The sequence below is a fragment of the Nansenia antarctica genome (genome assembly GCF_963989245.1).
Source record: "Nansenia antarctica genome assembly, chromosome: 18".
Taxonomy (NCBI): Eukaryota; Metazoa; Chordata; class Actinopteri; order Argentiniformes; family Microstomatidae; genus Nansenia; species Nansenia antarctica.
This window is the reverse complement of record NC_137691.1, coordinates 17495167-17510166: the sequence shown is the minus strand read 5'-3', so window position 1 is coordinate 17510166 and position 15000 is coordinate 17495167. Positions and strand designations below refer to the sequence as shown.

The following is a 15000-nucleotide window of genomic DNA, read 5'->3' as shown; positions in this document are numbered from 1 at the left end:
TGTTTAGGCTGCTGGTGCCGTGGATGGGTGTTTGTCTTGGGGCATCCTGTGGTGACTGACTCACTGCCTTTCCTCCGCCAATTGAAGTACACAAATATAGAAAGGCTCCTCTTTTATCAGGCTTATTATTACGGAGCCCACATAGTCTCTCCTTATATTTTGACATTCTATTTCATTTCCCTGGAAACGTCGATTCGCACAGATGTGACCTTTGCAACACTGTCACACTGCGACCTATATTTAAATGCGAAGCGCAGTGAATAACAGTATTTAACAATTCTGTGTTATTATGTACAATAATGTTGTGAGTAGGCTTATTTCAGTGGATCATTTCTTTTATATGTACTGTATATATATTATACATATATATACTATATACTGTATATAAAAATCTCTTAATGATTTTTCAATTAATGTGAAGTTGCTTTTATGCATCAGTGCTTTATAAAGAATGTTTCTAATAAACAACGCATAATTACCACTAATATTAATGATAATGATGACGGTAAGATTACAACAAATAGTGTTGACTCGATAATGAACCCATAGGAAATAAAAGTTACGCTATGTACAAAGTATAGTTGTTGTTTATGCGGCTCAGTGTTTGGGATGTTGTACAGTGATGCAGGGACAGACAGAAATGTTGTATAAATACAGTAGATAAGATAACTGTTCACCTCCGCCGTGGACGTTCCTGTACACCCCCGAAACAAGCCTGTTCCTCATTACTCTGTGTTCACCAGATTTATGAAGCTCAGTTATTTCAGCTTGGCGTTCACGTTAGATGACGGCTACTGATGAACTATCAGAGGTGGTTTTGTTAAACAACTCAGATGAGTAACCTTGCCTGAGACCTTGACTCAGCCTCGCGTCACAGCTCCCCAAGCCTGGGCCTAACTCAGCCCAGCTCAGCTCAGCTGGAGAACACGGTCTTGGGAGTACGGAGACGACCCCGCGTTTGTCACCCCACTATCACGTCGAGACCAGAATATGATGTTTCTGGCAGATAGGCCGCCGTCACTCTGGTGGTGACACTGTAGTGTCATCCTTGTTCCTCCCACTGATTGACAGTAGTGGAATGTAGATATTAACATAGTGACTGTTGTTGTGATGTCAGTCATCAAAGCCGTCCCCGCCGATTTGACGAATAGACAGTGTGTCAAGCATGATGCAGCACAGTTTAGCTGACAGAGTTTAGCTTTGAGTCAGACATCCCACGCAACATGCAAAATGGCTGTCCCCTTCCAGCACACACACACACACACACACACCCTGAAGCCACACACACCCTGAAGCCACACACACAATCACTCACACACACAGACACACACACACACACACACACACACACACACACACACACACACACACACATACACACACATAGACACATAGACACACATGTACTCACACACACACACACACACATGCACACACACACACATACACACACACACACTCAACCCCCTGCACTGCACAAAGATTTATGGGTCCTAGTCAAATAAAAGACTCTCTGAAGAATGCGTTCGCTATCCAAATAAATAAATCAACTGTGCAGATAATGAAAGCCATCCCTGTGCGATGCACGGTTTAATGACAGCACATGCGCCGCAGTGTCACTCACTATCATGGGAGGGAAAATTAAGGCCAATTTGGAGGTAATCTGGACCAGACCAGATCTCAGCCTGGACCGTGTGTTGCTCTGGGAACCCCCTGGAGGACTAACAGGCTAACCTCAACTACATGGAACAACACAAACCATATAATGTAGTCGCCCGTTTTAGTGAAATGATTCGATTTGATTTGGATCTCACTTGACAACACGCAGGGTCAAACTGGACACGATCAATCTGTTTTAAGATCCGTTTTTGCTCTCGGCGACCCTGCGATTACTGTGACGTTGACCGTACGACAGCTAATTGTATGAATGTATGAATGTAGGTTTATGAGCAGTGAATTAGCAGCATGTAGAAATGCAGTCAGTCGGAGCGATGAATACTGGGTGGGATCGTAGCTCAGGGTCTGTGCGGGTACGTCAAATCATCGTACACATTTCCCTGTTGACATCGATACAAGATTTACATGAACGTTGGCGTTACGCCCCGCCGATCCAGGGTTAGGGTTAGGGTTAGACTGACTCGACTGCACAAAGTCGAACGAACTTATCCTGCTCATTCTGCTGTTAGTGTAGAACATGTAGAACATGTAGAACACTGTTTAGGGGTTGAAAAACATAATCAGGGGCCTGTTGTACCCCAGCTCCACCAGGTCCTATAGGTGTGTGAGTTCTGCAGGCTGCACCCCCCCCCCCCGCAGGGCCCACCACGGACCTCCGCAGACTATCTACAGTTCAGCTACAGTCATATCTGAAAGGTCACATCATCACCCCGTCACTGCGCTGTGTTCACTGTGTGTACGCAGCCGGCAACAACCACACGAGTTTGTCCCAACAGTGTGGCAAGGAGGATGAGTCATTTGAATATGCCGATGGTTCTCCACCAAACAGCCTCTCACATGCTTACTCACTAAGACAAAACCTCTCACATAAAAAAAAACATCAAACTCACAGGATCTTTCTTTGATTTTAGTTTTTTACTATTTGTCATACCTGGAGATTTGAGGAGTTTACATTTAAACTGCTGTTTCTGTTTCCTTATCGGTTACCTACAGCCCCCCTGGTAATGGAGTACTATAATACAGTCATAGCTAAACTGAAACGCTTTAGTACTCCTTCTAATTTTCTCATTCTCGTAAGAAGTTCTCCTTTTTTAGAGCGTTGACTTGTGTGTTTACGTTTCAGTCCTTTTGATGAGACTTGATTCACACAGGAACGTATACAGAGACATACCGTAGCCTACTGTAGCAGCGGCGAGCGTGATCTCGTGCCAACGGGGACGCCTATCTGTTGGAACGCTATGTCAAAGACAGCTGGGCGTCTGGCCCAGTGCTTTTGAAAAAGTCTTTATGTGGTAGTGATTTAGATATTGCCAATCAGTGGGAGGAAGGAGAGAAAGAGCGGATATAGAAAGAGGAAAATAGAAAGGGAATAGGCGAGAGAGAGAGAGAGAGAGAGAGAGAGAGAGAGAGAGAGAGAGAGAGAGAGAGAGAGAGAGAGAGAGAGAGAGAGAGAGAGAGGAAGAGAGGACAGAAGGGAGTCCTCAAATGAGCTTGGGAAAAATCTGAGTGTACAGTTGAAATCCCATGCATATGTTTGTGATTGTCATTTATTGTCTCTGAGATGGGGAAAACGAGTGCGCCTGTCTTTACAATCTCTCTCAGATCTGGGGACCTGAGTGCCGCGACGCAGACAGGCAGGGACCAGGGCGGTGTCGCGCTTTTCTGGGGCCTCTGCTCTCTCGCTGTTTTAGGATGACGCTCCGATTTTTTCTTTGAATAGTAGAAATTACAGTTCATAAAAATAAAAATAAAAACATCTAACGGTTATACAGTAGATACAATTTGTAGAAGCCACTTGGGTGATGTTAGTAAGACATTATTCTTTATTTTATTTTTTTATGTGACAGTTTGAAGCATGTGAAAACAGTCATTCTCAGACCACTTGATCTTGTTATTTAGCTATTTTTGATGCGACGACATTGAAAGAATGTTTTGTCTTTCACTGGCTATAAAGATTAAATCTGAATTCTTAAAACCAACAAGAGTCAGATGAAATTGTGACCAAGATTTATGAATGAATTAATGAATTTATTTACCACATTTAAAATACACAGAGTTGCCTCAAACATTTGAGTAGAAGAATAGATCCATTTATACGCTGAAATGTACCAGAAATGCATTATACTGCACATTATTACCATTGAATTCGGTTGCATGTTATTTGTTTGTTTAGAAATGATGCATGAAATTAAAAAGTACTTTATGGCATACAGTATTATTATTATTTCAAGGAGTGTTATTCGTGTTCTGGTTTGGCTTATGTCATAATGTGTAGGTTGTTAGCTAAAAACATCTGACTTGCATCGATCGTAATCTCCCGGCCATCCCATACAAATCCATATTTAATACTCTGGTGATTAGAATCATATGTTAATAGTAATTTAAATCATGCTTCACAAAAAAGTACAGTTGTATCATTACATGCATTGATGTTATATAAAGACTGCACTGCGAACAAAACATTTAAAAAAAATGTGTTGGCATTTAGCAGACGCCTTTATCCAAAGCGACTTACAAAAAATACAATTTTGTCTAAGTAAGTGAATCATTTCTCCATCAGTCATCATAAGAAAAAGAATGCTAGGACCAGGGCCATTGGCAGTCACAAAGCTAGAAGAAGGAAGAATTACTTTTTTATTATTCTTATTTTTATTATAATTTATTTACAGTAGGGAAATAGTACAGAGGGGAAAAAGAGGTCTGAAAACTGTTTTGTTAAAAGCGCTATTCACATCAATTGTCTTCACTTGACTTGGACATGGACTAAAGACTGCATGGTCTTTATTAAAAATGTATGTCTAACATAATTGCGCTGAACAGAACGAACAGGCACCTGATAGATGCAATTACATAATTCTGATGTATATGGCATTCAATATTCTAGTTGGATTATACTGAATGTACTGTGAACTGTGTACATACTGTGTTGTTGTTTCTGAGTGTGACCCTGAGCGTGCTCTCTCTCTCTCCACAGTGGACATAGAGAGGGTGAGTTCCCTGGGCTCGGAGGGGGAGGATGAGGCTTGTCTCTGGGGCATGGAGGCCCAGGACTGCCAGGAGAGCTTGGACAAGACGAGCCTGACCCCCAGTGAGGACACGGAGCCTGGCAGTCCTGCCCGCTGTGCCCGCCCCCCCAGCCTGAGCCCCAGAGACCCCTGGGCGGAGGGAGAGGGCGAGGGAGAGGGCGAGGGCGAGGGAGCTGGCGGCGCCCTGACCACGGGAGACAGGGACGGGGACCAGGGCTCCCTCATGATGTATAGTAAGTTACATTTCTGTGGCCCTGAACTTAAGGTTCACATATTGCACGCGCGCACACACACACACACACACACACACACAAACACACAAACACACACACACACACACATACAAGCACACACAAACACACACACGCAAACACACACATACACCCACACACACACACACACACACACACACACACACACACACACAAAGCACAGCACGCGCACACACACACACACACATACAAGCACACACAAACACACACACGCAAACACACACATACACCCACACACACACACACACACACATACACACACATACAAGCACACACAAACACACACACACGCACACACACACATACACCCACACACACTCCTATTGATCTTCAAGCAAGGGTTTGAACTCCTAGCAGGCCACACAGTGTGACTCTTTCACAGTATTATACCCTCTCTGCATTTCCAAATAAATCGACAAAAAAATACTGTCATTTCTGAAATGTGAATCATAACAGACTTTTGTGCACAAATATCATTTGAGACAAGCCTAAATGTATTTTTTTTTTAATATATCTTCCTTTCCTTCTTCTAGCTAGCACAATGACTGCCAATGGCCCTAGGACTAAGCCTAGATTCTTTTTTCCTGCTATGACTGGTGGATAGATGATTCACCGACTTAGTCAAATGTATTGATTGGAAGTCGCTTTGGAATAGGGCGTCTGCTCAATGCCAAAAATGTAATGTATGTAAATGGAACGTATACCAGCATGTAAACCACCACCTAAGTTGCCCTCGAGACACGTTTCCTTATCGCCTCCTCCCGAAAACACGCCAGTCCGATCCAGTACCACAGGCCTTTTCTCCCTGTCTTTTGAAATGTGAAATGCTGCCGCTTTCCTAAAGCATGAAAAGACGCATCCCACAATGTCACAATAATTCCAGCGCATCAAAGAGGTGACGTTACGGTACTGAAATCAGAACAGAGCGTGTGAGCCTTTCCCTTTTATTTAGACGAGATCAAAGCCTCACGCGCCTCGCCTACTAACAATCCCTTTGCTCTCTCTCTCTCTCTCCTTCTCTCTCTCTCTCTCTCTCTCTCTCTCTCTCTCTCTCTCCTTCTCTCTCTCTCTCTCTCTCTCTCTCTCTCCTTCTCTCTCTCTCTCTCTCTCTCTCACGCCTCATGTGATGCTGACCGTGCCTGAGGAAGGCCAAGCCTGAGTTTTTACAACTCCCAACCACATGGACTCTTCTCTCGCCACATGAAAACAGCTCAAAATATGCCAACAGCTGCAAACATTTGAAAAATCTCCCTCAAAGTCACAGAGGCAGCAGCAGCGGCTGGGCTCTGGGCTCGGGCTGAGTGGCTCGCGTCTCTGATAGAGAGGAGAGAGAGCGCCCGTCTGTCTTCATGTTGCATCTGTCGGGTTGCTGCTCCCTCCCTCCCTTCCTCTCTCCCTCCCGTCCTCCCTCCCTTCCTCCCGTCCTCCCTCCCTCCCTCCCTTCCTCTCTCCCTCCCGTCCTCCCTTCCTCTCTCCCTCCCGTCCTCCCTCCTTTCCTCCCGTCCTCCCTCCCTCCCTCCCTTCCTCTCTCCCTCCCGTCCTCCCTTCCTCTCTCCCTCCCGTCCTCCCGTCCTCCCTCCCTCCCTTCCTCTCTCCCTCCCTTCCTCTCTCCCTCCCGTCCTCCCTCCCTTCCTCCCGTCCTCCCTCCCTTCCTCTCTCCCTCCCGTCCTCCCTCCCTTCCTCCCGTCCTCCCTCCCTTCCTCTCTCCCTCCCTTCCTCTCTCCCTCCCTTCCTCCCGTCCTCCCTCCCTTCCTCTCTCCCTCCCGTCCTCCCTCCCGTCCTCCCTCCCTTCCTCTCTCCCGTCCTCCCTCCCTTCCTCCCTCCCGTCCTCCCTTCCTCCCGTCCTCCCTCCCTCCCTCCCTCCCTCCCTTCCTCTCTCCCTCCCGTCCTCCCTCCCTCCATCCCTTCCTCTCTCCCTCCCGTCCTCCCTTCCTCCCTCCCTCCCTTCCTCTCTCCCTCCCGTCCTCCCTCCCTTCCTCCCGTCCTCCCTCCCTCCCTCCCTTCCTCTCTCCCTCCCGTCCTCCCTTCCTCCCGTCCTCCCTCCCTCCCTCCCTGCCTGGTATTGCACTCAAGGCCACAGGAAAATCAGCTTGGCTATTCTGGACTCTAGTTTTGTACGGCTGATGCCCTGAGCAGACCTCTCTCTCTCTCTCTCTCTCTCTCTCTCTCTCTCTCTCTCTCTCTCTCTCTCTCTCTCTCTCTCTTCTCTCTCTCTCTCTCTCTCTCTCTCTCTCCTTCCTTCTTTCTGTCTTTCTGATACAATGACACTTTTTATTTCACTGTTAAAGCAGAAATCACACACACACACACACACACATACATATTTTTTCTCCTATCTCTTTCATATCTCTTAAACAATTGCCATGTAACAGTAGTAGTAGTGGGGCAATCACACTACATCAGATATCAATATAAAACAACTACATGTCGTGAGCTTAGTTGTTCTGTCTCCGTTTAGGGCAGTTCAGAGATATTGAGCGTCAAGGTTTTTACATTCCATTATGTTCTGTGAGATGGAACTTTGTATTTGATTAATTACTAACTCCAAAATGTCAACATTTTAAAAATAACACCACACAGGCATTAATAAACACCTAATGGATCAGATTATGTAAAAAACTCAAATTTGACCAAAAATGGAGATAGAACCTTATCATTCTAACGTCACGATGTGTCTTTGTTTCCTCCCAGCAGGTGAGCATGCTCTGGAGGACCTGGCCCACTATGACTTCCTGCTGCAGCTGAGGAAGGCCTCTCATCCTGGGGCTGTCCTGGGCCACCAACCCCACAACGGCACCATGTACCACCCTGGCACCATGCACCACGACCCCCTGACGCCCATCTGGTCACCAGGGGCTCAGCAGCACTCACCTGAGGGACCAGGTAGGCTCAGAGCTGCATCCTCACACTGACTCTCTGCATTCATCCTCATCTCTGCCTATACGGCCTCACCAGGTTCACCTTTCAGCTGAACCCTACCTGTATGATTCCAGGACTTTGTGAGCGCATACCGTCGTTTTAGATGTTGTCATAGTTTGGGTATGAGAACTGAGCAGTTGAAGTTGAAAAAGTACAGGCGCTTAGGTGGCGTAGCGGGTTAAGCGCTGACCATGTAACCGCATTCCGGCCGGGGACATATCCTGCATGTCACCCCTCCTCTCTCTCACCCATCCTTCCTGTCTAAATCTTCACTGTAACTGTCAATAAAAATGGAAAATATGAGTGGGACTGCCCCACTCAGAAAAAATTACTTTAAATAAAGATGAAATTCTTTATTTATCCCTGAGAAAAATTCTCCAAAAAAGAAAGAGAAACATTTCTCACAGCAGCAAGATTTAAAAGAGTATAGGGGATAAAAAAAGACACATAATAGATCATGAATATAAACAGGGAGTACGTAAATAAAATAGAAATAGGGAATAAATAGAGTGGACACAACAGTACGGTAACAGACAAGAAAAAGGAAATGCAGCCACACATATTAAGAGGATTGTTAAACAAAACGTTACAGTCAGTGTGAGGTCAGAGTAAGTGCTCTCTTAAGTCCATTAGAGGTACTGCTCTTAAGTCCATTAGAGGTACTGCTCTTAAGTCCATTAGAGGTACTGCTCTTAAGTCCATTAGAGGTACTGCTCTTAAGTCCATTAGAGGTACTGCTCTTAAGTCCATTAGAGGTGGCCGTCGTGGGGCTTCATGAGCCATGAGCATAGTATTGGGAATTATATGATATGATGCGTTGTATTGAAACGCTTCCCCCCCCCCCTCTCTCTGGTTGTTTTGTCCCAGATCCCGATCCTCTGAGTCCTGACGCTGTGAGGAGCCTCCAGGCCTGTCCGTTCTGCCAGCGGATGTACCACCGCGGAGCCCTGCTGAGGGAACACATCAAGTTCTGCCACAAGAGAGACGGGGGGCACGGCCTGGTCTGCCCGGTCTGTGGGTACACTGCCACTTACAGGCAGCAGATGGAGAGACACATGGCACTGCACAGCCAGGCTCAGGACAAGGTGGGACACTAGACATATAAGACGTGATACGTGGAGCTAAATGCATGAATATGAATATTGATCAACGTCAAGTATGAGGTTTCTCACAATTCAGACTTTTGAAATCGAATCAACATCATTTTCAATGCAATTCAGTGCACTTGTTGGGGGATTGTTGAGGGTGGGGGGGGGGAAGGAACACATTTATGAGTAAACATTTTTTTAAATGAATTCTGACTTGATTGTGTGTTTTTCTGTCTCGTTATGCTCGGAGCAGCTCACCGCGTCCGACCTTTCGATGGAGAACAGGAAGTTTAAGTGTCTTCAGTGTGGAAAGGCCTTCAAGTACAAACACCACCTCAAAGAGCATCTCCGCATTCACAGTGGTAAGATACAATCCACCTATCTGATCTAACCTTTCAATGATCTTCTTAAATGGATCATTAACCTCCCTCTTGTGTTCACGGTCAAATCTGACCGAATGACTTTGTTTGTAATCATAAATATTGTGTTTTTCATCCCATTGCCTCAAGACCTTATGTTATCCTCCACCCTAGGCCCCTGAGCATATACACTTGATTGCATTGAATTGCATTTTGGGGGATTTATTGAACCGTGTCACACCTATGATGTTTCCGGTCAGAATTGACCGCCATAGGAAATGAATGGGTATGAGTATATTATGTTCATCCTGCAGATGGAAAACATCTCTACACACACACAGACACATGCACACACACACACACACACACACACACACATGCACACACACACAACACACACACACACATGCACACGTACACACGCACACTCTCACACACTCTCTCTCACACACTCTATCTCTCTCTCTCACACACACACACACACACACACACACACACATTTCTTGTGCTTACTGTATGTTCCCCCACACCTTCCAGACACATTTTACTCTCGGGAACCGGGTACGGGAACCTCTCACTTTCTCGTGCTGATATGATACAATGTATCACACTTTCTCACAGGTGCAAGCTCTGTGCCCCTCTTTCTCGCACTAAATGCCCCTCCCCTACTGTCTCTCATGTACATATAATTGTGCCTTGCCACACACACACACACACACACACACACACACGCACGTACACACGTACACTCTCACACACTCTCTCTCACACACTCTCTCTCTCTCTCTCACACACACACACACACACACACACACTCACATTTCTTGTGCTTATGTTCCCCCACACCTTCCAGACACATTTTACTCTCGGGAACCGGGTACGGGAACCTCTCACTTTCTCGTGCTGATATGATACAATGTAATCAAGTCGTTATTGACATGTTGTAGTATTAGGTACAGGGTAGGGTTACAGATCGAAGAGCAGTGATCTAAAAAGGTTACACCCAATTACACAATTACACCAAAAAACAAGATTATTTTTTTTACTAAATGTCATCTCTCTGCCTCCTTCTTTAGGTGAGAAACCATACGAGTGCTCCAACTGTAAGAAACGCTTCTCTCACTCCGGCTCCTACAGCTCTCACCTCAGCAGTAAGAAGTGCCTTAGTGGAGGAGGAGGAGGAGGAGGAGGAGGAGGAGGTGGAGGAGGAGGAGGAGGAGGAGGAGTAGGGGGGCCCTATAACGGACACGGCCACGGTGCCTACCTCTCCTCCCCTACGTCTCCCTCTGCAGGCAGTGGGAGGAACAGCGGGAAGGGCTCCCCCTACGGCCTTCTTCACCATCCCCTAGAACAGCGTCAGCCCGGCGGACAGCTAGCAGGGGAGCAGGGGTACCCCCCGCCTCCGGAGCCCAGCCTGGCCATCCTCCGAGGCCCTGAGCTGGGCCGGCTGTGGGACCCCACGGCGGAGCTCTCTCTGAGGGCCAGCGTGTTCAAGGGCACCACCCTCCTGCCCTACCTCCACCAGGGGGGCAAGTTTGAGCAGATGCTGCAGGAGATGCTCCACCGCGAGGTGGGCAGGGAGGGTGGCAGGGAGGTGGGCAGGGAGGTGGGCAGGGAGGTGGGCAGGGAGGAGGCCGGCACGGCCAGGGAGAGAGAGGAGGGAAGGGTCGGCGGGGTCAGCCACAACGGCAGGAAGGCATCATCTCCGGAGGGGCTTCTGATGAAGCGCGAGAGGGCGGAGTCAGGCGAGGGCGGCCAGGTGGGCGGGGTCTCGTGTCGTTGGTGCTGCCAGCTCTTACCCAGCCCCGCGGTGCTCCTGCAGCACGAACGCTACCACTGCAAGATGAACCGGGAGGCGGCCCTGGAGGTGCCTGAGGGGCCTCACGGGAAGGACCCCCTCTCCCCGCACTACTACCCCCGCCACGCTCTCCAAGGACCGGACCACCAGAAACCCGCTTCTTCTGCCACCACCAACGGTTTCACCCCCAAGGACAACAAGTCTCCTCTCGGGAGACCCAGCTGGCACTCGGTCCCCCAACAGCTCCTGGTCGCCATGCACTCCCCCGTACAGCCCCACCTAGATCCGCTGGCCGCGCGCTCCTATTGGTCCAGCCACCAGGAAAGTCGAGGCGGTAGCCCTGGTAACCCGGCCAGCCCTGCCTCTGAGATGTCGTCCCCTCCCCCTGCGCTGGGGAGAAAGAGGAGGGTCCCGTCCTCCCTCTGTCTGGACCTCTCCACCGGCACCCCCCAACATCCCAACAACAGAGCCCCTCCCCTCAGTAGGACTCCCGGGTCTGCCGGGTGGCAGAACGAGCCTTTGGACCTCTCTCTGCCAAAGCAGCCCCCCCCCTCCCCCCACCCGCAGGGGGAGAAGGCCTGCAACGGCTACCCTCGCAGGGGGGAGAGGAGAGACCCAGAGAGCCAGCAGCAGCAGCAGCACAGGAGGCTGAGTCCACCCCCACCCCCACCCCCACCCCCAGCCTCTCACCAGCACCCCCTCTACAGCGGGGCGGTGGGGGGGCCCATGTTCGGGGGCTCCATGTACAGTGCTTATCCTCTGTTCAACCCCATGCTGCAGGCAGGCCTGGGGGGCTCCGGACACAACGGCGTCCCCTCCCTGCCTCTCAGCCGGCCCCCCAACAGCTCGGCCTTCCTCTCCCCCATGGCCTACATGATGGAGACGGACACAGACGCCATGCTGAAGAGGCTCCAGAGCGACAGGCAAGCTCTCATGGTAAGGATGTTTGCCCTAGGATGAACTTAGAACATACTGAATACATTTCACGGAACGTATCATTTTAACGTGACAATTTTCATTATGTTCAAATAAAGTAGAAGACAATCAAATAGAATCTAGAAGTAGTTGAGAATAGGATAGAATCGAAAGAATTACACGCATCACTGCCATGCCATACAACACTGTTACCAGGGGAGGCTGGTGGAGGTAGAAATCGGAGGACGGGCTCATTGTAATGCATGGAATGGATTGAGGAAGGTGTGCGTCCCTGACTGACACCCACTGCACACTGTGTGAGCAGCACGGAACACATGCACATCGCTGTAGAGCTATATGTGACACGTTCTTGTCTTTTGGTCCGCATATCGGCAACCAATCAAAATGTTCCGACTTTTCTTTTGAAACACGGAACTACGTTTCAACGTTGTTGAGAATCACAACACAAACTCGCTAGTCAAGCCAAAATACTGCAACGCAATGGATTGGGTGAGTAATCCCCACTGCTATCTAGTTAACTAGAACACTACTTTACATTGTTAGCAAGGCTCACAAAACAAGCTGTGTTAGTTGACTAGTCATTGATTTTTCAACAACGTGGAAATGTGTTTACATTTTTCGAAAGAAAGGTCCGATCATCAGATCCCGACATGAGGACCAAAGCATTAGAACGTGTCACATATCCGGCGCATCACACAGTAGTTCTCAGCGTGTTACACCTCTGATCGTGGTGCGTGTCCTTTTCTCAACCCAGGGCGAGGCGATGAGTCGGGGGGGCCTGGACTACCTGTCTTTCATGGAGGAGGGGGTTGAGGGGGAGGGTGGGCCAGGGAGGAAGAGGTTGAAGAAGACAGAGGAAGGTCTCTACGCCTGTGACATCTGTGACAAGACCTTCCAGAAGAGCAGCTCCCTGCTGCGTCACAAATATGAACACACGGGTACGTTCGGAAATCTGACTAAATGGCACTCTGACACTTCATTAACAAATCGTCACCTTCTTAAAATAACGGTTTACGTCATTTTTTCAAGTTTGGAGAAAAACAGAATAAACTGAACCAAATATAGAATATATGATATTTAGGCAAAAGCATAATTTTCCACAAAAGTGACAATATTTTAAGAAGGTGACGAAATGTAACAGTAACATGCTTATGATATACTGTATACAGTAATAGTTTTCAATGTACTGTATATGGATATGTATATTTAGTTTTTTGGAAAGGCTTGGAAAACCCTTATTGAAAATAAGTATTTCACCTCTGAATGTGATATCCTTGTTAAAACAAAGGTTGAATATTTTATTATATTTTTCCTTTGTTATATATATATATATTTCTTAAAATACATGTTTGTGTGTATTCATGTTTGTGTGTATTCCTACAGGTAAGCGTCCTCACGAGTGTAAGATCTGCCAGAAGGCCTTCAAACACAAGCACCACCTGATCGAGCACAGCCGTCTCCACTCCGGAGAGAAGCCCTACCAGTGTGACAAGTGCGGCAAGCGCTTCTCCCACTCCGGCTCCTACTCCCAGCACATGAACCACCGCTACGCCTACTGCAGCCGGGACCAGGACCAGGACCAGGACCCGGAGCAGGACCAGGGAGAGGAGCTCCCTCTGACCCCGGGAGGTGGTTCTGATCTGGGCCACGTGGCCAGAGGAACACCCCTCTCCATGGAGGACACCCCCCCCACCTTCCTCAGCGACTCCAGCCTGGACGGAGCTCCCGGGGGGGGACTCAGAGAGGAAGAGGAGGAGGAGGAGGAAGAGGAGGAGGAGGGGGAGGGGGGGGCGTCTCGAGGTGGCGGCCGTAGCCAGGAGACACACCTGAGAAGGTCTGTGTCAGAGGCGGAGTCTGGCGAGGGGATGGGGTCGGTGCTGTGCTCTAGTCCCATACAGGTGTCCCCCGCGGGGAGGGACAGGAGGCAGAGTGAGAGAGACAGTGGTGAGGGGAACCATGTTGGGTCAGAGACTATGAGCCTGCAGAACCATCTCTGGGACAGAGACACAGCGGAACACAATGGAGACCAGAACACAGACACATACGGACTGGGCCTAGACCCGACAGCCTCACAATAGCACAGAACCACAAGTCCACTTGACTTCTCTGTGCCCCTCAGAGGGTACACCCTAGGATGACCAAATAGTCTCATGAACAAGAACTTGCACAGAACAAAGCAAAAACAAACATAAGTGCCTTCCAACGAGCAATGCCATAGCAACCACAACCTAGGATCAGAGGAACTGTCCTTTAGCATAGTACAGACCCAGTAGCTAGCAGTTAGCATGCTATAGAATGGCCAAGGATTTGATATCCACTCTGGTCAGTGTATGGTGGTGAATGATGTCACCATAGTTAGTGTGATGTCTCGCTATAGCTGGTGTGACTGTATGCATAGAAATAGAATTCTATGTCTATGGTTGTACTGTATGTTCATGTTGCTGCATAGATAGATTTCCATTTGTTTCAAGTTGCCATAATCAGTATAACCTATTCTTCTTCTTTTTTTTACCAATACAAATATTTACTTTTTGATATCCTGTGGTATTGTTTTCTTTGATTTTGCTTCATATTCATTCAAGACCACGAGGTGTCCATTGACCTCTACGTTGTTAGCTCAATAACTTTGATTTCAATGGAAATACATGCAGACAATTGTGCCACTGCCACAAATTGGTATAGAATACCTACTCATATGACTGTGGTCACATTTCCATCTCAACTCATGCTGTGAACTCATTAAGGACATTTCACATTTACCATGGGGGTTTTCATGGTAGGCCTATCCAATGAATCACTATTGAAGCATCAAGCAGATGAAGGGGGGGAGCCGTTCACTGTAACACGTCAATGTTGTCGAGGAGACAACAGGAAGTTGACTGTTAGTCTCTGAATGTCGGTGTGTCCGCCCTCAGCCTTGCGTGT

General features: G+C 48.1%; 1 protein-coding gene across 1 annotated transcript in view; it reads left to right on the top strand.

Annotated features, from left to right (window-relative positions):
* Positions 1-14153, top strand: part of LOC308173041 (zinc finger E-box-binding homeobox 2) — a gene marked incomplete at both ends in the record, with an annotated part of 32257 nt that extends 18104 nt beyond the window's left edge. The window contains 9 exons of the mRNA XM_080548007.1: positions 4652-4936; positions 7670-7858; positions 8762-8979; positions 9233-9344; positions 10418-10528; positions 10634-11620; positions 11822-12075; positions 12830-13013; positions 13459-14153. Of these exons, the coding sequence (XP_080404133.1) occupies positions 4652-4936; positions 7670-7858; positions 8762-8979; positions 9233-9344; positions 10418-10528; positions 10634-11620; positions 11822-12075; positions 12830-13013; positions 13459-14153 (3035 nt within the window). The remainder of the gene's footprint in view (positions 1-4651; positions 4937-7669; positions 7859-8761; positions 8980-9232; positions 9345-10417; positions 10529-10633; positions 11621-11821; positions 12076-12829; positions 13014-13458) is intronic.
* Between the last annotated feature and the right edge of the window lie 847 nt (positions 14154-15000).